General features: G+C 36.9%; 1 protein-coding gene across 1 annotated transcript in view; it reads left to right on the top strand.

The window, feature by feature from the left end:
- Window positions 1–19,830, top strand: part of WNK3 (WNK lysine deficient protein kinase 3) — a 160,231-nt gene that overhangs the window by 115,523 nt on the left and 24,878 nt on the right. Inside the window, exons 11-17 of the mRNA XM_046673065.1 lie at window positions 997–1,061; window positions 9,586–9,733; window positions 11,386–11,502; window positions 12,571–12,726; window positions 12,808–12,859; window positions 14,140–14,277; window positions 14,624–15,564. Coding sequence (XP_046529021.1) covers window positions 997–1,061; window positions 9,586–9,733; window positions 11,386–11,502; window positions 12,571–12,726; window positions 12,808–12,859; window positions 14,140–14,277; window positions 14,624–15,564 — 1,617 coding nt within the window. The remainder of the gene's footprint in view (window positions 1–996; window positions 1,062–9,585; window positions 9,734–11,385; window positions 11,503–12,570; window positions 12,727–12,807; window positions 12,860–14,139; window positions 14,278–14,623; window positions 15,565–19,830) is intronic.

Below are 19,830 nucleotides of genomic sequence, written 5' to 3'. Positions count from 1 at the left end.
TAGTTTAGAAACCAAGATATGAGCTGAGGTATATGTTTTTTTAAAGAGTTCCCAAGGCGATTTGCTGGTCTGTCCAGAACCCACTGTAATAGGGGCTTCCTGTATATAGGAGTTCTGTCCAGATATTTGCTAAATGGATAGGACTGAGGAGGAGTTGAAATAGTCCAGGGAGATGAAGGAACATAAGTAGAATCACAGTGTATGGAAGAGCTCAACTCATTCAGACGAGCTACGGTTCATTGTGGCTTCAAGTAGAGAAGCTGCTAGAGAATGAGGCAGGGACCAGTTTATTGAGGGCTTTATTTGCCATATGAAGGAACTTAACCTTATTGAAGATAAGGAGCCATCATAGAGTGTTTAAACCAGCTAGAGAAGTGATCAATTTTGGTAGATTTGCATTTTAAGATCACTCTGCTGTCACCAGTGGCGTTGCATAGGATGGAGTGGATAAATGTTTAAAATTATTTTCAAACAGGGTTGGCATTTGCCTTCTTAGAGGGCTTAAACTTTTCTCCTAGAAGCCAGTATTGCAGCTGATGGATACTAACTCTCAAAGGGATAGTTGGCAGTAGTTTAGGGAAAAGAGGAAGAAAGAGTGAGACCACACAATATGTTAAAGCTTGAGTCATTGGTTTATCTGCTTGTGTAATGGCAGCATCTCTTTTAGTAGTAGTTTTACAATCAGGACTGGAAGCTGAATGTCACTGTTCTCCATTGAAAAATAACACAAACAAAAGTATATAAAACAATGTTATCTTTTTTAATGAAAAATCTTAATGAATATGAGTACTGTTACATTTTATTTTTATCTTTGGTAGTAACATCAATAATAGGATTAATACAGACATTCAATAGTGTAGATGCTCTTACCTGGTTTGTGAGTTAACCAAAACAGTAAATGTTAACAATTCATGTTTTCTGAAATAATAGCAAATTGCATCTTTAACTTGAAGTTTGCTGTTATCATAGCAAGTTTTATTTCTGTACTATTTATAGCCTGTATCCCAACCAGTTGGAGCTGAACAACAAGCAACTCTTCTAAAGCCGGATTTAGTTCGAAGGTGAGTATGTTAAAATTAATATCATGAAAACAATGAAGGTATGTTGAAGTATTTGCATTCATTAGGTGCTTACTGTGTCTCAACTATAGAAGCTTCTGTGTTCTTATATTTGTGTGTATGTTCAATAAAAATAGTAGGTATTATTTTACTTTATGTTAATGAGGATCATATGGATCATGAAATTATTGGCCAAAAAATTTTCTTGTTCTCATTATTATAACATTCTGTTCTTAAGAAAAGCTTATAAGGTTTAAAAAAGGAAATAAGAAATACATAATGTAATTTACAGTAAAATTCCAGGTAATCTAAATAAATAAATTACAACCAGATATATAATTGTATTATTATTTGGTAGTTGTAAACAAGTATTTCTCTTTATGTTGTTCAGATTCTTTCCTTTGTCCTATTTATTCTGCTATTGTGCCCATTCAATGAGTTTTTATTTCTGTTATTGTACTTTTAATTCTATAATTTCCATTCTATTCTTTTTTAATATCTTCTGTTTTTTATGAGATTTTCTGTTTTTTCATTTGCTTCAAGAATATTTGTAATTGCTCATTGAAGCATTTTGATGATGGCTGCTTTAAAATCTTTTTCACATAATTCCAATATCTGATTCATCCTGGTGTTGGCATCTGTTGATTGTCTTTTTGCATTCAAGTTGTGATTTTATTGGCTTTTGGTATGACAAGGAATTTTTGTTTGTCTCCTGAACATTTTGGATATTATGTTAGAGACTCTGGATCCTATTTAAATATTCTATTTTAGCAGGCAGTCACCCTGTTTAGGTGTATAGGCCCTGGTGTACTTTTGTGGGCTGTGGTTCTAATGACAATTTAGTTTTCAGAGTCCTTGTAGTACTATTCTGATCTGCTTGGTTCACCTGACACCGCTGGGCCCCACTACTAGGCTCCAGCACTGGGCCCCACTGCTCAACCGAGGGTTTGGAGAGCACTTCTCTAAGCATGTTGCCCCAGGCCAGCTTTCCAGGCCACATGCTACTCGTGGAGCTCCTGCCAGTGTCACCAGGGGAGGAAAAGCCCACTTGAACCACATTCTACTCCTGACCTGGGGGTCAGGGACCACTGGGCTTGGGCTGCCTTTGCCTTTGGGCTGGGAGTTGCGAGATGCTGAACCTGGACTGCCTTCTGTCGCTGGGTGGGTAATTGGGAGGTGCCAAGCTGCTGTATTTTTCCTCAAGTCCTGGGAGTCCCTAGCCAGTCAGTGCCCTCCTGTGATTGTCTACTGTATTATTTTGAGATTTTCTAGTTGTACTGAGCAGGGAGGAAAAGGGAGAGTTGAGTTTCTGCCATCTGGTCCTAAATTCTAAACTAGTGTTTTAAGGTAACTTTACGAAGCAAATGATATAGCCCAATTGACTAGAATTATGTCTCTTTTGTTCTCTGAAGGTGTTGTTACTGCTATTTCTCTGTGTATTAAAAAAACTAACTACAGTATTAATGTATCTTCTTCCACCACTTGTATTTAAGCAAATTCTTTTTCACGTGGACATAGAAAAAATTTTAGGACTATTTTGATCTCTTCTTGTATATCTTTTTTATATTTATATTTATTTATTTTATTGTAGTAACATTGGATTATAATATTATATAACTTTCAGGTGAACATCATAATATATTTCAAATTCTGTGTAGATTACATCATGTTCACTACCCAAAGACTAATTACAATCCATCACCACACACATGTAAACCTAATTACCCCATTCGCCCTCCTCCCTCCCCCCTGCCCCTCTGGTATCCACCAATCCAATCTCTATTGCTATGTGTTTGTTTGTCATTGTTTTTATCTTCTACTTATGATTGAGATCACATGGTATTTGTCTTTCTCCCTCTGACTTATTTCACTTAGCATAATACCCTCAAGGTTCATCTATGTTGTCACAAATGGCCGGACTTCATCATTTCTTATGGCTGAGTATTATTCCATTGTGTGTGTGTGTATATATATATACCATATCTTCTTTATTTGTGCCTTGATGGGCACCTAGGTTGCTTCCAAGTCTTGGCTATTGTGTATAATGCTGCAGTGAACATAGGTATGCATGTATCTTTATACCTTTGCGTTTTCAAGTTCTTTGGATAAATACCCAGCAGTGGGATGGATGGATCATATGGTAGATCTATTCTTAATTTTCTGAGGAAACTCTATACTGCTTTCCATAGTAGCTGAACCACTTTGCACTCCCACCAGCAGTGTACAAGGGTTCCCTTCTCTCCACATCCTCTCCGACACTTGTTTCCTGTCTTTTTAATTATACCCATTCTAACCAGAGTGAGGTGATGTGTCATTGTAGTTTTGATTTGCATTTCCCTGATAGTTACTGATGTTGAACATCTTTTGATGTGCATGTTGGCCATCTGTATATCTTCCTTGGAGAAATCTCTGTTCAGATCTTTTGCCCATTTTTAATTGGGTTTTTGGTATTTTTGTTGTTGAGACATATGAGTTCTTTGTATATTTTGGATATTAACCCCTTATCTGATGTATGGTTTGCAAATATCTTCTCCCAATTGTTAGGTTGTCTTTTCATTTTGTTGATGGTTTCCTTTGCTGTGCAGCCTCCTCTCCTCTCAGTTTTTTGGAAGAATTTGAGAAGGATAGATATTAAGTCTTCCTTGAATGTTTGGTGGAATTCACCAGGGAAGCCATCTGGTTCTGGGCTTTTATGTTTTGGGAGGTCTTTCATTACTGTTTTGAGCTCCTTACTGGTGATTGGCCTATTCAAATTCTCTCCTTCTTCTTGATCCTATTTTGGAAGTTTGCATGATTCTAAGCATTTATCCATTTCTTCTAGATTATCCAATTTGTTGGTATATAGCTTTTCATAGTATTCTCTTATTATCTTTTGTATTTCTGAGGTGTCCGTTGAAATTTCCTCTCTTTCGTTTTTGATTTTATTTATCTGAGCCTTCTCTCTTTTTTCTTGTTGTGTCTAGCTAAAGGTTTGTCAATTTTGTTTATCTTTTCAAAGAACCAGATCTTTGGTTCATTAATTTTTTTCCATTGTTTTTTTAGTCTCGATTTCATTTATTTCTGCTCTGAATTTTATTTTTCCCTTTCTTCTGCTGATTTGAGGCTTGTTGTTCTTTTCCAATTCCTTTAAGTGCACTGTTAGATTGTTTATTTGGGATTTTCTTGTCTGTTTAGGTAGACCTGAATTGCTATAAAATTCCCTCTTCAAACCACTTGCTGTATCCCATAGATTCTGTCATGTCATCTTTTCATTTTCATTTGTCTACAGGTAATTTTGATTTCTGCTTTGATTTCTTCATTGATCCAATCAGTGTTCAGCAGCATTTTGTTTAATCTCTACATTTTTGTGGTTTTTCTGGTTTTCTTCCTGTAGTTGATATCTAGTTTCATAAATTTCTGGTCAGAAAACATGCTTGGTATTGTTTCAATCTTCTTAAATTTATTGAGACTTACTTTGTGGCCAAAATGTGATCAATCCTGGAGAATATTACATGTGCATTTGAAAAGAATAGTATTCTGTGGTTTGGGGATGGAATGTTCTGTATATAGCTACTAAGTCCATCTGGTCTAACGTGTCCTTTAAGGCCAGTGTTTCCTTATTGATCTTCTGCTTGGATGATCTATCCATTGGTGTAAGTGGAGTGTTAAAGTCCCCTACTATTATTGTGTTACTGTCTATTACTCCTTCTATGTCTATTAATAATTTTCTTATATATTTAGGTGCTCTTATGTTGGGTGCATAGGTATTTACAAGTGTTGTATTTTCTTGTTGGATTGTTCCCTTTATCATTATGTAGTTCCCTTCTTTGTCTCCTGTTACAGTTTTTGTTTTAAACTCTATTTTGTCTGATATAAGTATTGCTACCCCCGCTTTCTTTTCTTTGCCATTTGCATGGAATATCTTTTTCCATCCTTTCACTTTTAGTTTGTGAGTGTCTTTAGGTCTGAAGTGTGTCTCTTGTATGCAGCATATATATGGGCCTTGTTTTTTTATCCAATCAGCCACACTGTATCTTTTGATTGGATCATTTAGTCCATTGACAGTTAAAGTAGCTATTGATAAATCTGTATTTATTGCGATTTTGTTACTTTTCTTTTCTAGATGTTTTAGTAGTTCTTCTCTGTTCCTGTCGTGTTCTCTTGCTCTCTTCCATTGTGGTTTGATGCTTTCTTTAGTAATATGTTTGATTTCTTTCCTCTTACTTATTTGTTTACTTACTATAGGTTTCAGGTTTGTGGTTACCATGAGGTTCCTATATAGTATTCTACAAATATAGCAATCTATATTAAGTTGATAGTCTCTTTAGCTTGACGTCTTTTTAAAAGCTCTACTCTTTTACTCCCCTCCTCCCACATTTTATGTTTTTAAAATCATGTCTAATCTCTTGTTTTGTGTGTGTCTATCCATTACCCTCTTATCATTGAAATAGCTAATTTTAGTACTTTTTTCTTTTAACCTACATATTATGTTCATAGGTGGTTGATCTGCTACCTTTACTATATTTTTGCCTTTACCAGAGATTTTATTGCCTGTTTGTTTGTTTGTTTGTTTTTTTAAATAATTTTCTTATCCCTATTTGTGGTTTTCTCTTTCCCACTTAGATAAGTCCCTTCAGCATTTCTTGTAGAATTGGTTTCTTGGTGATAAACCCCTTTAGTTTTCGCTTGTCTGGGAAGCTCTTTATCTCTCCTTGTATTCTGAATGATACCCTTGCTGGATAGAGTATTCTTGGCTGTAGGTTTTTTTCTTTCAGCACTTTAAATATATCATGCCACTCTCTTTTAGCCTGTCTGGTTTCAGCTGAGAAGTCTGCCGATAGCCTTGTGGACTTTCCTTTCTGTGTCACTTGTTGCCTTTCTCTTGCTGCTCTTTGGATTCTCTCTTTATCTTTAATTTGGACATTTTAATTATAATGTGTCTTGGTGTGGGCCTCTTGGTGTTCATCTTGTTTGGTGCTCTCTGTGATTCCTGTACTTGGATGTCTGTTTCCTTCCTTAGGTTAGGAAAGTTTTCAGCTGTTATTTCTTCAAATAGAGTCTCTGCTCCTTTGTCTCTCTCTTCTCCTTGTGGCACACCTATAATATGAATGTTAGTGTGCTTGATATTGTCCCTGACTTCTCTTAGACTTTTCTCATTCTGTGTAATTCTTTTTTCTTTTATCTGTTCAGCTTGGGTGATTTCCTCTAGTCTTTCTTATAGCTCGCTAATCTGTTCTTCTGTATCATGTACTCTGCTATTGAGTCCCTCTCGTGAATTTTTCATTTCCATCATTGTATTCTTCATTTCTGATTTTTTTTTATTTCTAATCCTCAGTTGACATCCTCATTGTGTTCATGCAGTCTTCTCCCAATATCAGTGAGCATCTTTATGAGTTTCTGTTTGAACTCTTTGTCAGGTAGATTGCTTTTTTCTCTTTCATTTAGTGTTTTTCCTGGTGTTTTGTCTTGTTCCCTCGCTGGGAATGTATTCCTTTGCCTCCTCATTATACCTCTTTCTCTGTGCTTATGTCTATGTATTAGGTGAGTCGGCTATGTCTCATGATCTTGAAGAAGTGGCCTTATGTAGGAGATACCTTTTGTGGCTCAGCAGTGTGCTTCCCTCTTGTCACCAGTCCAAATGATCCAGCGTGACCCTTGTGTGGGCTACTTGTGTCCTTCTGCTGTGGCAGGGTTGCTCTTATTGCAGGTACCCAGGGAGTCTAGTCTTTCCCTCCCTGGCCAGCTGTTTGTAAATCCGGTTTGGGGAGCCTCAGCACTGTTGGCTACAAAGTCTATCAGCACACTCCTATTGCAGTTTTCCTCTTAATTGGGTTGGTACCCAGTGTAGCTGATTCCTAGGCTCAGGGCTTAGAGTTGCTGTAGGCCTCAGGCCTGCAAGGCTGTTGTCAGCTCTCTTAGGATTGCAGCTGAGTGGACCTGGCTCCACGCACTGGAGCACCTAGTTGTTTCAGGCTTTGCAAGGTGGGGCCAATCCTGTGTGTGGCTGTTTGTGAAGCACAGGTCTTCTGCTACTGATAAGTCTGACCCCCACAGGTCCACACACACTGTCAACACAGTCCTGGTACATGTGCACTCTTTGACCCCTGGAATGTACTCACTTGCCCCACTGCAGAAGCCCCCACCTCTCCACCAACGCCCCCCACAGGTTACCTGGGCCTTACACATGCCCTGCTCCTCAGAGCTGGACACACTTGCCTCCCTGTAGAGGATCAAGGCACCCGGTGTATGCAGGCCAACAAGTAGCCTGAGGGCTTATTGTTGGGTAGGGCTGTTCCCTAAGGCAGGCTGCCTACCCTGCCTGAACTGGATTAAATCTGTGTGCTAGTGGGTGTGGCAGACCCCTGGGCTAACCATCCTGGGGGGTGCAACTTCAATGGCATCTGCTAGGGTGTGTGTCAGCACGCCTGTACTAGGTCACAACAATGTCTGCTACTGATGTCTCAGTCTCTGGAGAGGTCTCACCTCTCACTGAGATGCACCCAGAGATGCCTACCTGGTGAGTCTTTTTTCACCAAAACATTGTGTATCTTTCTTTTTGGTGATTTTAGGTTGCTTTCTCAAGACAGGTGAATTTGTGTGTTGGCCCTTTAAAGAGCCGGGTTTTTTCGGCTTTCATCTGATAGGCTTTCTGAGGGTATTCCTCCATTGCAGTTAATAGCCAGTGAAGCCAGATGGTAGGACACTCATCTCAGTTGTGCTAAGTCTGAAGGATGTGCCCCTGCTAAGGTCCCCACCTCTCCAGGGAAGTCTTTGTACCTTATGGTTGCTCCCACCCAGCTGGCAATGAAGCTCCACAGCTGGTGAAGGTTGCTTTTTTCCTCTTCAAAAGGAATTTCTGCCTCTTCTGCCTCAGTCAGGCCTCTCCCTTGTTGCGGGGGTTCTTTTTATCCAGTTTTCAGTTTTCTCTCCAGGGTAATTTTTCCAGGAATAGTTTTAACCTGGTTGTATTTGTAGGAAGAGATGAGTTCAGAGTCTGCCTATGCTGCCATCTTGACCTGGTATCCTTTTCTTGTATATCTTTATACAAATAGTTCAAGGGTAGCTTTTAGTAGAAAGTAGTTTACTTAAAAATTAATTTAAAAGATATCTGTTTTGTGCCTACAGATCTTCACATTTAAGTTTCAAATGTATTTATTGCAATTTTTCTATGTATTGAAATATCTTTAAATTTATTTTTAAAAAGCTGAAAAATGCCTTTGACACAGATAAACTAAAATCTTCCCTTTCATAATCATATTGATTTGAACTTGCAAAATATATCTAATCAGAATTAATCATGTTGAGCCATTTTCACATACAACCTTATATTCATTTCAGGTGTACAACATAATGATTTGCTATTTGTATATATTGCAGAATGCTTACCACAATAAGCCTAGTTAACATCCATCATCACGTATCGTTAGAAAATTTGTGTTTGTGTGTGATGAGGACTTTTAAGATCTACTCTCGTAGCAACTTTGAAATATGCAATACAGTATTTTTAACTATAGTCACCATGCTGCACATTACATCCCCATGACTTATTTATATTTTAACTAAAAGCTTGTACCTTTTGAGTCCCTTCATCCATTTCAGCCACCCTCTACCCAACTGCCCACCCCTACCTCTGGCAACTACCAGTCTGTTCTTTGTATCTATGAGCTTGGGTTTTTTTTGTTTTTTTTTTTAAGATTCCTCATATAAGTGAGATCATCTGATATTTGCCTTTCTCTTTCTGACTTATTTCACTTACCATAATGCTCTCAAGGTCCATCCATGTTTTCACAAATGGCAAGCTTCCATTCTTTTTTATGGCTGAATAATATTCCATTGTGTGTGTATGTATGTATGTGTGTGTGTGTGTGTATATATATATATATATATATATATATATATATACACACACCACATTTTCTTTATCTCATTTTCATTTCTTATTCTGCCTCCTGCATTATTCCTGTCTCTCATAGCTGGTCTTTCTACTTCTGTTGAGTTCATTACATAAACAGGTATATTTTGAGTGAAAATTGGTTTTTATTTGAACCACATTAATTAGAAGCCCCAAAACAAAGATGATAAAATTGCTCAAGAGCATCATCTCTTAAAAGGTATCAGAGGTCTGTCACTGGCAGTGTTTTTCTTTCACTCCCACTACTATGAGAAGATGTTTGCCAAATAAATACAATATGACCTCAGTTTTTATAACTTTTAAAAAACAGCTTTATTGAGATCTAATTTACATACCATTAAATTCTCCCATTGAAAGTGTACAGTTTAATGGCTTTTAGTATATTTGCAGAGTTGTGCAGTCATAACTTTTTAAAAGATATTGTAGTACTTATTCATTTTCCTTACACTCATTATTTATGATTCTGTAATTGGGAGTTTTTCTTAGACTTTTACCATCAAGATGGAATGATTCTAGCCATGAAGGAACTTCAGATGTTAACCCTGATTTGGATTAAATATTGGGCTTTGAGAATCACAGAATAATGTCTGCTCTGAGAAATTGATCAGGAGTTGCTTTTGTTTTCTCAATTACTAGTTTGAATCATGATGTGGCAGCTGTGAAGGAAAACACCAATACCCCTGATAACCCAAGTGGAAATGGCAAACAAGATCGGATCAAACAGAGAAGAGCTTCCTGTCCTCGACCAGAGAAAGGGACTAAATTCCAGCTCACTGTCCTTCAGGTCAGTGTGTAAATATGGTTTGGTTAAGAGTGTGTGTAGATGTCTGGGGGGGGGGGGGTTAGGGAGAGGCAATGTTGCTGCGGACATGAATACAGAGTATTGTGAAACTCTAAATTAACTTTTACTCTGTTAAATATTTTTCTGACAAGTATTATGTATTAATTGTTAATCTTAGGAAATATAGGTGAAATATAAGGAAGAAAATAACAATCACTTGTAACGACCTCTCAGAAATGCTTCTTATTAATGTTTCAGTTTGTTTTCATCTCTTTTTTATGTATGAGTAGTATTTTGCATTATTAAAGTTGTAATAGTAGTGAAAATTTATTGAATTCTTATGTGGTAGACACCTGGACTGTTATGCATTCATTTTATCATTTAATCCTTCAATAACCCTGTATGATTAGGTGGTAGTATACTTGTCTTTACAAACAAGGATACTGAAGATAGAGAGCTAAAGTAACTTGCCTAAGGTCATTGAACTAGCAAGTAATTAGTCAGATCTGAACCCAGATCAGACTTTAAAGCCCATATCTCTTGCCAATATGGTATACATTTTGGATGGGTGTTTAGACCTACCTAGATATAATTTTATTATCCTGCCTTTTTTTTTTGGTGAGGAAGATTTGCCACAAACTCTTATCTGTTGCCAATCTTCCTCTTTTTGCTTAAGGAAGATTGTCAGTGAGCTAACATCTGTGCCAATCTTCCTCTATTTTGTATGTGGGATGCCACCATAGCATGGCTTGATGAGCAGTGTGTAGGTCCATGCCGGGGATCCAAACCACGAATCCTGGGCCACTGAAGCGCAGTGCCTGAACTTAACCATTCTGCCACCGGGCTGGCACCTATTCTGCCTTTTTAAAAATTTAATATATATCATGTGTATTTTCCTTTGTCATTAAGTCATTTTTCAATAATATGATATTTTAAATGGCTGCCTTAGATAGTCCCTTGCATAGAGATATAATAATTTAATCATTCTTTCTATTGGTCTTCATTTAGGTTGTATCTTTCTGTCTGTCTGTGTGTCTCTTTCTGCCAGTCTGTCTTTTTTTCTAACTTTCTGTCTTTCTCTCTGAGTCTGTGTGTCTGTCTCTCTCACTCCAGCAAACACCCTTGAACACAAATCATTGTATATATCCCTGATCATTTCCTTATGCTAGATTCCTAGAAGTAGAAATAGTGGGTCAAAGAGTATGATGATTTTTAAAGTTTCTAAATACATGTTGCTAGATCACTGTCCAGAAAGGTTGGACCAGTTTACATTTCCATTAGCAGTGCATTTTCTTTTGCTTAAAGAGTCTGTGGGATTAAGAGAATTTTGGAAGTGAATCACTGAACTTAGATCTTTGCATTGCAGACAGCTATAGTGACTATTTTTTGCCTTTTTATAAAAGTTGTGTTCCCTTTTGTTTCCCACAAGATCACATTTCTAACTTATTTTTTACTGAGTAATTTGAACCTTAGATTTGTCATAGAATGGCTGTTTGGACAGTATTTCATCACAGGTAAAACAGAATCTTTTTAGATTCTAAGCAATTTAAACCGTTTTTCCCATATATTGTATGTGAGTTCATCAACATGTTCCTTGTACCATTTGCAAAGAAGGCAATGACTGATTCTTAAACCAGTGAAATGTTTGTGCCCAGGTGTCAACCTCTGGAGATAACATGGTAGAGTGTCAACTGGAGACACACAATAATAAGATGGTCACCTTCAAGTTTGATGTTGATGGTGATGCTCCAGAGGATATTGCAGACTATATGGTAAGTACAATAAAACCAAGTTATTTTCCTTTCAGCATTCTCTGTCTCTTTTTCCCCTCCTACTCTCCCCCCATTTATTCAGAGCCATCTTCTTTTAGGGTGCTGTTTTTAAAATTTGTACAGAGCTAAATTGATTATGATCAAGAGTAAGTCACTGTACTTCCTCTGGTTTCAGTATATTTATCTGCAAAATATTAGGGGGTTTAATTAAGAGATGATCTAAGTCAGTGGTTCTTATCCCTGGCTGCATGTTAAAATCACCTGTGGAACCTTTTAAAAAAACTTCCATTGCCTGGGTCCGTAATTAAATGAGAATCTTTGGACGTGAGGTATAAGCATGAATGGTTTGTAAAGTTCCCCAGGTAATTCTAATATGTTAGCTAATGATATAACATCTTACATATAGTTGTTCAAGTAATGTTCATCATTTCATTTAGTTTTCATACTTTCTTTGAATTGTTAGGCTTACGTTAGTATTTTTCCCCTCTTTGTGAGGGATGGGTTAGGGTGTCAGGGAAAGTATATGCTTTTGTTTCTGCCAGTTTTATTTGCATGTGCATTCCTGGCCAAGTAGAAGTAAACGTTTTACAAGTTAATAATTTTGTCAGTTGTGCCTCATTTGGCAGCATTTTCTGAACTGTCTCTGGGCCATTTTTTATCATCTTTTAGAGATGTTTCATTTTGTGATTTTTGATTTAAAAGCTTTGGGGTTTGAACATCCTAGTTTTAAACATAGACATTGCCTCAGTTATGTTCTTCAAATGACATTCACTTTATAGAATGCCAGATATTTTCTTAAATGCTGGCTTCTTCTCTGGTAGGTAGTGCCAATCTGACAAACGTCAGTGGTCTCAATATAGAAAGAATGATAAAAAAAAATAGGAAGAATAATTTAATATATTATGTGGCATTTTATTACTGGCCTTTGTTAATTCTGTCGTGACATTTAGATCTAAATACTTAATTTTAATTTATTTTTCTTTAGAGTAGTCACCATTGATACAATTTTATAATTTTGAAGAAACTAAATTCATTCTTGTGAATAGACTTACTTTTACTTTTGGATAGGTCGAAGATAACTTTGTGCTGGAAAGTGAGAAAGAAAAATTTGTAGAAGAATTGAGAGCTATTGTAGGTCAAGCCCAGGAAATCCTTCATGTCCACTCTGCTGCAGAAAGAGCCATTGGAGTTGACTCTGTTACCGTGGAACCCAACAGTAGCCAAGTAAGAGCAGTTGTGTAGTACATAGGTCTTTTCGGATATGGATCAGGAACTTCTTTATTTATCTATTCATTTTTAATTCAGACAGGATCATCTGAACAAGTACAGATAAATTCTGCACCCACCCACACCAGCAGTAAGTATATTTAATAAAATTTACCATTTGGCTTTTGAAGCAAGACATTTGGAAACTTTTAATTTACACATCTTCATTGGGAAGGATGTTAGCCAATAAAGGAATTTGATAAATTGTTAATGTAGGGTTTTCCATACTTTGGGAGGACTTTGTAGCCCAGAAGTAAGAAGTAAAAGAAAAAGTAAAAACATTCTCCAAGTTTCCTCCAAGTGTTGGTTCTTTATCTGATTTATTATTTCTGAGTCGTCACATGGTATGTTACCAGAAAAGCAGTCACAGTACTGATGACGTTTAACAGCTTTACTGTTTGAACTTAACTGGTAAGTTTTTTTCCCTCTGATATCAGATGGACAGAAAGTTTAACTAAAATCATTATGTTCTAAGTTTGCCTCATGTTTTAATAGTCATTCATATCTTGCTTTCATTCCACTAGCGACATGCTTCTGTCTGCTCTGATCACTGATAAGTTTTTGTAAATCAGATACCAGATAAACTTCCAGATAAAAATGGGGTCTTCTATTTTCTTTTCTGATGACTTTATCTCTCCATTCTTCTCAGCTCTGGTCATGGGTATATTTAGAGTATCTGGGAGGGGGAGAAGAGCCATAGGCAAATGAGGACCTCGGAAGGAATTATAACAACATGAAGAAGCAACAGGTGGTGTGGGAGTCATGGAACCAGATACCACTTACCCTGAAATTTAGTTTGTGTTCGGATGCCAGGGTCCTCCTCTGTCTTCTTTTTCTCATTATCAAGAGTCTGAGCAGATTTCTGACTAAGTAGGGTAAAGTTTAAGAGAGAACTACTTATTTGAATAACTTTACAAAGGAGGAGTAAAGCTTTAGGGGCTTACTTAACTTTATTTTTTAAGTTGTCATACAGTAAAATTGAACTTTTTTTCCTTTGGTGTATAGTTCTGTAAATTTTAATACTCATATAGATTTATGTAAATACGACCATATCATGATACAGAACAGATGTAGGTTTTAATGGAAAAAGTGTTTTCCATTTTTTCCCAAAAAGTACCCTGCTTCTAATTGTTACTGATACAATGTTTGTTTCAGTAGAATCTAAAATCCTTCTCTAAAGGTATCTTGTGCTTAGTTCTTTAGAGTATTGGTCAGGATTGGGAGGTCTGGTCTTATAAATTACACAAGTCCTAGTGCTGTTAGAAATGGAGATACAAGACAAATTGGTGTTTTAACCTGGTTTCCTTAGTCAATAAGGTAAATATATTGACAATTTCTTAGCATATTAATTTTTACTAATTCTTTCTACAGATGAATCTGCTCCTCAGTCATCCCCAGTTGGTCGGTGGCGATTCTGTATCAATCAAACGATAAGAAACCGTGAGGCTCAGTCTCCTCCTTCTTTTCAGCCGTCCATGTCTGCAGTTCCTGGACTACATCCACATTTTAGTAAGCATTCATTGTCTGCCACCTTTATCCAGATTTGGAGGATGGGGATGCAAGTATATAGACCATATTTTTAACTTATTTTCATGGCTATTCTATGCTTTTGAGAATTTTCATAAGCATTTGTGAAGATGTTAATATTAGGGTATAACTTAAGCCATTTTTTACTTAACATTTATTTTTTTAAAAGGTTTTTTCCCCTGACAGATTGAATTCTGTGTATTTTGAATCTTATTTATGAGTACTTTCATACAGGTTCTCGTTTGCCCCTTATTCCTCCTGTCCCTTTTGAGTTTGGGTACTAGTCCATGCTTTGTACATGCTTAGCCATTCTTTGTTATTGTTCCAGGTCCAAGAAACATCAGTAATAAGGAAATATCACAGGACACACTGCTCACTCTAGAAAATAATCCATGCCAGCGTGTACTTTTCACCTCCAAATCAGAACACAAGGATGTAGTTGATGGTAAGATTTCTGAATATGCCAGTGTGGAAACTAAGCAGCCAGCTATATTTTATCAAGTGGAAAATGACAGGCAGATAATGGCACCAGTTGCTACTAGTTCCAGTTATACTGCTACTTCAGTTCATGCAGTCCCAGTTGAATGTGAGGGACTCACCAACCAAGCAAGCATGTTCCTACCTGTGTATCCATGTCACCAAGCTGCCAATCAGGCTGATGTACTTATGGCCCGTCCTGGTGAGTCAACTCAGATTGCTGGTAACTCTCTTACAACTCCGGCATGTATGTCTGATCAAAAGCCTCAATCCTTAGTGCAGCAGCCGACTATGGATACAGAGTTTATTTCCCAAGAAGGAGAAACCACAGTGAACACTGAAGCAAGTTCTTCTAAGATGGTCATTCCCACTCAGACTCCCAGCCTTGAACCGACTACCCTTCTACCCACTACTGTCCTGGAATCAGATGGGGAAAGACCTCCAAAAATGGAGTTTGCAGACAACCGAATTAAAACTCTGGATGAAAAATTAAGAAACTTGCTCTATCAGGAGCATAGTATATCTAGCATCTATCCTGAGAGTCAGAAGGATACTCAAAGCATAGACTCTCAATTTTCTTCCTCTGCTGAAGATACACTCTCATGTCCAGTGCCAGAAGTCATAGCCATCAGTCACTGTGGAATTCAAGATAGTCCTGCACAGTCCCCTAATTTTCAGCAGACAGGCTCTAAGATTCTGTCCAATGTGGCTGCAAGTCAGCCTACTAACATATCAGTGTTCAAAAGGGACCTGAATGTGATAACTTCTGTACCCAGCGAATTATGTTTACATGTAAGTATCATTCTTTCTAACCAATACCTTATTGTTATGCTTTTAAAGAAATGCCTTTTTTTCCTAAAGTTCTGTCCTTTGAAATGCAATTGTCTATGTCACAAGATTCTGAAGTCACAGGTATTTAAGAAGGCCTTGACTTGGGCTGCAGGTGCCCAGAACTACTCAATAGACACAGCAGAACTATCTTTGGTAAGAGAGCCCTCTGGTGAATTAGCTGGGAACTTGCGAGCAATGTCTATTTTTGTATTAACGACAGAACAGGACTGATTTATAGATTGTTTTAGTCGGTAGGAAGAACTTAGTTTTAGATTTCCACTTAAAAATGCCTGGTATCAGTTTCCTTTATAAAAAAATTTGTGGTTTTAATTTAATCTTGTTTTTGTGGGTATTAATTTATTTGCAATATTTTTGAAAAAAGAAAGTAAAGGGGCTGGCCCCACAGCATAGTGGTTAAGTTCAGCATGCTCTGCTTTGGTGGCCCAGGTTCACGGGTTCAGATCCTGGGCACAGACCTACACCACTAGTCAGCCATGCTGTGGCAGCAACACACATATAGAGTGGAGGAAGATTGGCACAGTTGTTAGCTCAGGGCTAATCTTCCTCAGGAAAAAAAAAAAAGTAAAATTATCCATAGTCTCATGACTTGTTTTTAAATTAAGTCATGTAGGAATTTAATTTCTCTTTTCTATCACTTCAAATCACACAAGTAACCACTATCTGGTACTTATTTATTTTTCTTGACTTAAGCTTACACAGATCTATTTACAACTTATACTTTTTATTCACAAAAATAGGATTGTGCTATTTATACATATTGTTTCGCAAGTTGATTTTTTTATATCATATCATAGACATCTTTCTGAATCTTTAGCACTGTATCTCCTTATTATTATTATTATATAACTAGTATATGTGTGTATGTAAAGTAAAATCCACCTCAGTTCCAAACCTATAGACATACCTGTTAATAAATCTTTCCAGACATGGTTCTAATTAACATACAAATATTTATATAAAAATACTTCTTTGGGGCTGGCCCCGTGGCCGAGTGGTTAAGTTCGCGCGCTCCGCTGCAGGCGGCCCAGTGTTTCGTTAGTTCGAATCCTGGGCGCGGACATGGCACTGCTCATCAAGCCACGCTGAGGCGGCATCCCACATGCCACAACTAGAAGGACCCACAACTAAGAATATACAACTATGCACCGGGGGGCTTTGGGGAGAAAAAGGAAAAAATAAAATCTTTAAAAAAAAAAAGAAATACTTCTTTATATGTACTATATATTTATAATGACATAGATACATATTATACATTTATGTACATATACTTCTTCTATATATACATGTGCTGTTATGCATTTATTTTCCATCTATCCATGTCACTACACATAGTTCCACCTCACTTAACTTTTTTAAACAATGGTATAACATTCCATCGAATAGATACAATTTAATCATTTATTTTTTGTAAACTAGTAATTTTAAATTATGCAATTAATGCATAAACATGAAAGCAATTCAGAAGGATAGAAAATTAAAAGTAATTGTTGTGTTAACACCCTCCCACACCCCATCCCACTCCCCAAACACTGTTAAGTTCCTGGTTTTAATTCTTGTGATCATTGCTATAAATAACTTGTAAATAATATACTTATCTATTTTTTGACTTAGTAATTTAAAAAAAATTTAATTGTTTATATATTTTTTATTGAGGTAACATTGGTTTATAACATTATATAAATTTCAGGTGTACATCATTGTATTTCTACTTCTGTATAGACTACATTGTGTTCACCACCAAAAGTCTAGTTTCCATCTGTCATCATCGATGATTTAATTATTATAGACAATACCTATTGACTCATTGCTGTGAAGGGTGAGGAAATTATTATATTTTCCATTTCCTCCACTTTTCTTCCCTGTACACCTCCCAGTTTTTATTACTTAAATTACTTGTTAACATTGGCAGAGTTTATAACATCTGTATTTAGTTGCACATGGTTTGTAGGTTGAAGAATTGAAATCAATAAATAGCATTTATGTTATGATTATATGTTATTCGATGATCATGTAATGTGACTAGAACCATTAAAAAATGAAATGTAATTCCCGTCATTTAAACTTTGTTGCTCAAAGTAGACTCTTCCAAGTGTCACAGTCAAATGGATTCTTTTGTTTGTTTCAAGTGTTCATTGCTATAGCTGGGTCAAACTTATCTGCCACTGTTTCTGGTGTCCTAGAATTCCTTCCCCTCACCCCAAAATGCTTCTATGAGTAATATTTTTATTTATTTTTATTTTTATTTTTTTGAGGAAGATTAGCCCTGAGCTAACATCTGCTGCCAATCCTCCTCTTTTTGCTGAGGAAGACTGGCCCTGAGCTAACATCTGTGCCCATCTTCCTCTACTTTATTTGTGGGATGCCTACCACAGCATGGCTTGCTAAGCCGTGCCACGTCTGCACCCGGGATCCGAACCGGCGAACCCCAGGCCGCCAAAGCCAAACGTGTGCACTTAACCGCTGCACCACTGGGCTGGCCCCATAAGTAATATTTTTAAATATGTTGCATGGGCGACTAATTTGTTTTTTTTTTTATGTCTAAAAGTGTCTTTATTTTGCGTCACACTTGATTAAGTACAGATGATAGGATCAGTTTGAGTTAATTTTTATATATGGTGTGAGATAAGGGTCCAGCTTCATTCTTTTGCTTGTGGCTATCCATTGTTCCAGCATCATTTGTTATTCTCTTTGTTGTTGTTATAAATGGAATTGTTTTCTTCATTTTCTTTTCAAGTTTTTCATTGCTGGTATATAGAAATACAACAGATTTTTGAGTGTTGATATTGTATCCTTCAACTTTGCTGAGTTTGTTTATTAGCTCTAATAGCTTTTGGTGTATTATTTAGGATTTTCTATATAATATATAAGATTATATCATCTGTGAATAGAGAATTTCGTTTCTTCATTTCCTGTTTTTCTTATCTATTAATTTTTCATTTCATGCTTTCCATCTCTTTGTCCTTTTCCCTTTTGTACTGGGAGAATTTCTCAATTTTTAACCTGTTTCCAATCTCCCGTTCACTATTTTTTTATGTCAGGGATTACATTTTTAATTCTAGTAACTGTAGTTCATTCTTCTCATGGATGTAGTATATTCACATATATCTCTGAAGATATTAAAGTCTTATTCTGTGCTATTAATGCTGTTTCCTTGATTATTCTTCTGTTTGTTGAGTTTAGTGTTTTCTTATAGTGTTGATTTACCGTAAGTGTTTGGTGATTCTTAGCTTGTACTGATTTTTCTTTTTCCTCCATAAGATTCTGTCTGTAAATGCTATATATAATTACTGTAGCCTTCCTCCAGTAATTGTGGGAAAGGCGTGGGACATACTTCCTGGCACTGGATGTTGAAACTTGTGTTTAATGCCGCCCAGAGGGCGGCCTAGTAGCTAGTTTTCAAAGGTAGAAGGGCTTCCCCTTCCTCTTGGATGTGGTGTTCTCCCTATATTGCTGACCTTTCTCTTGGCCACAAACATTTTCCTCTCACCACTCTTATTTGGGAGCAGATGGCTCTGCTGTCTTTTGCTTGCTGTGGAGGTGGGGAGGGAAGGGGCAGAACTGCCTGGCTGTTCCTTCTTTGGTACCCCAACCAGTTCATTTTTTCATTCAGTGAATACTGAGCAGTGAATAAGTCAAGATCTCTTTTTTTGTGGAGCTCACATTCTAGTGGGGGAAGATAGACCCTAAACAAATAAGGTAATTAAAGTAAAGGGTTATGATAGAAAGACTGGGGGGTTACTCTATATAGGGTAGTCAAGGAAGGACTTGTATATGGTGGTAACATTTGACAGGTGGAGACCTGGTCAAGGAACCAAAAGAAAGCCAGTAAGTAGGAGAGTCATGAGATGATGTTGAAGAGACAGATAGGAGACAGATGTGTATAGCTTTGCAAGCATTCTAGCCAACCACCCATCCTTTGAGTTGGCCAGGGCTCTCTCCTGCTGCCCATATCTGTCACCCGTTTGCAGCATTTTGAAACAGTTACTGCATATGTCATGGGCTGCTTTTTCCTCGTGTAGTCATATACACATGTGTCTACATCTGTTTTTCCTGTTTTGTTTGTGGATTTGGATTGGTAAGGGAGGCTAGAACTTGTATTTAATTTACCATCTTGATCCAGTTATTACTTATTAAAAATATTTTCTGTAATTTCAGTGGGACCAATGTAACACTTTCTAAATTGTAATATTATTAAATGATCTTTTT

Source organism: Equus quagga, chromosome 10 (genome assembly GCF_021613505.1).
Source record: "Equus quagga isolate Etosha38 chromosome 10, UCLA_HA_Equagga_1.0, whole genome shotgun sequence".
In the NCBI taxonomy this organism is placed as follows: domain Eukaryota; kingdom Metazoa; phylum Chordata; class Mammalia; order Perissodactyla; family Equidae; genus Equus; species Equus quagga.
This window is presented reverse-complemented; position numbering and strand designations above follow the sequence as displayed.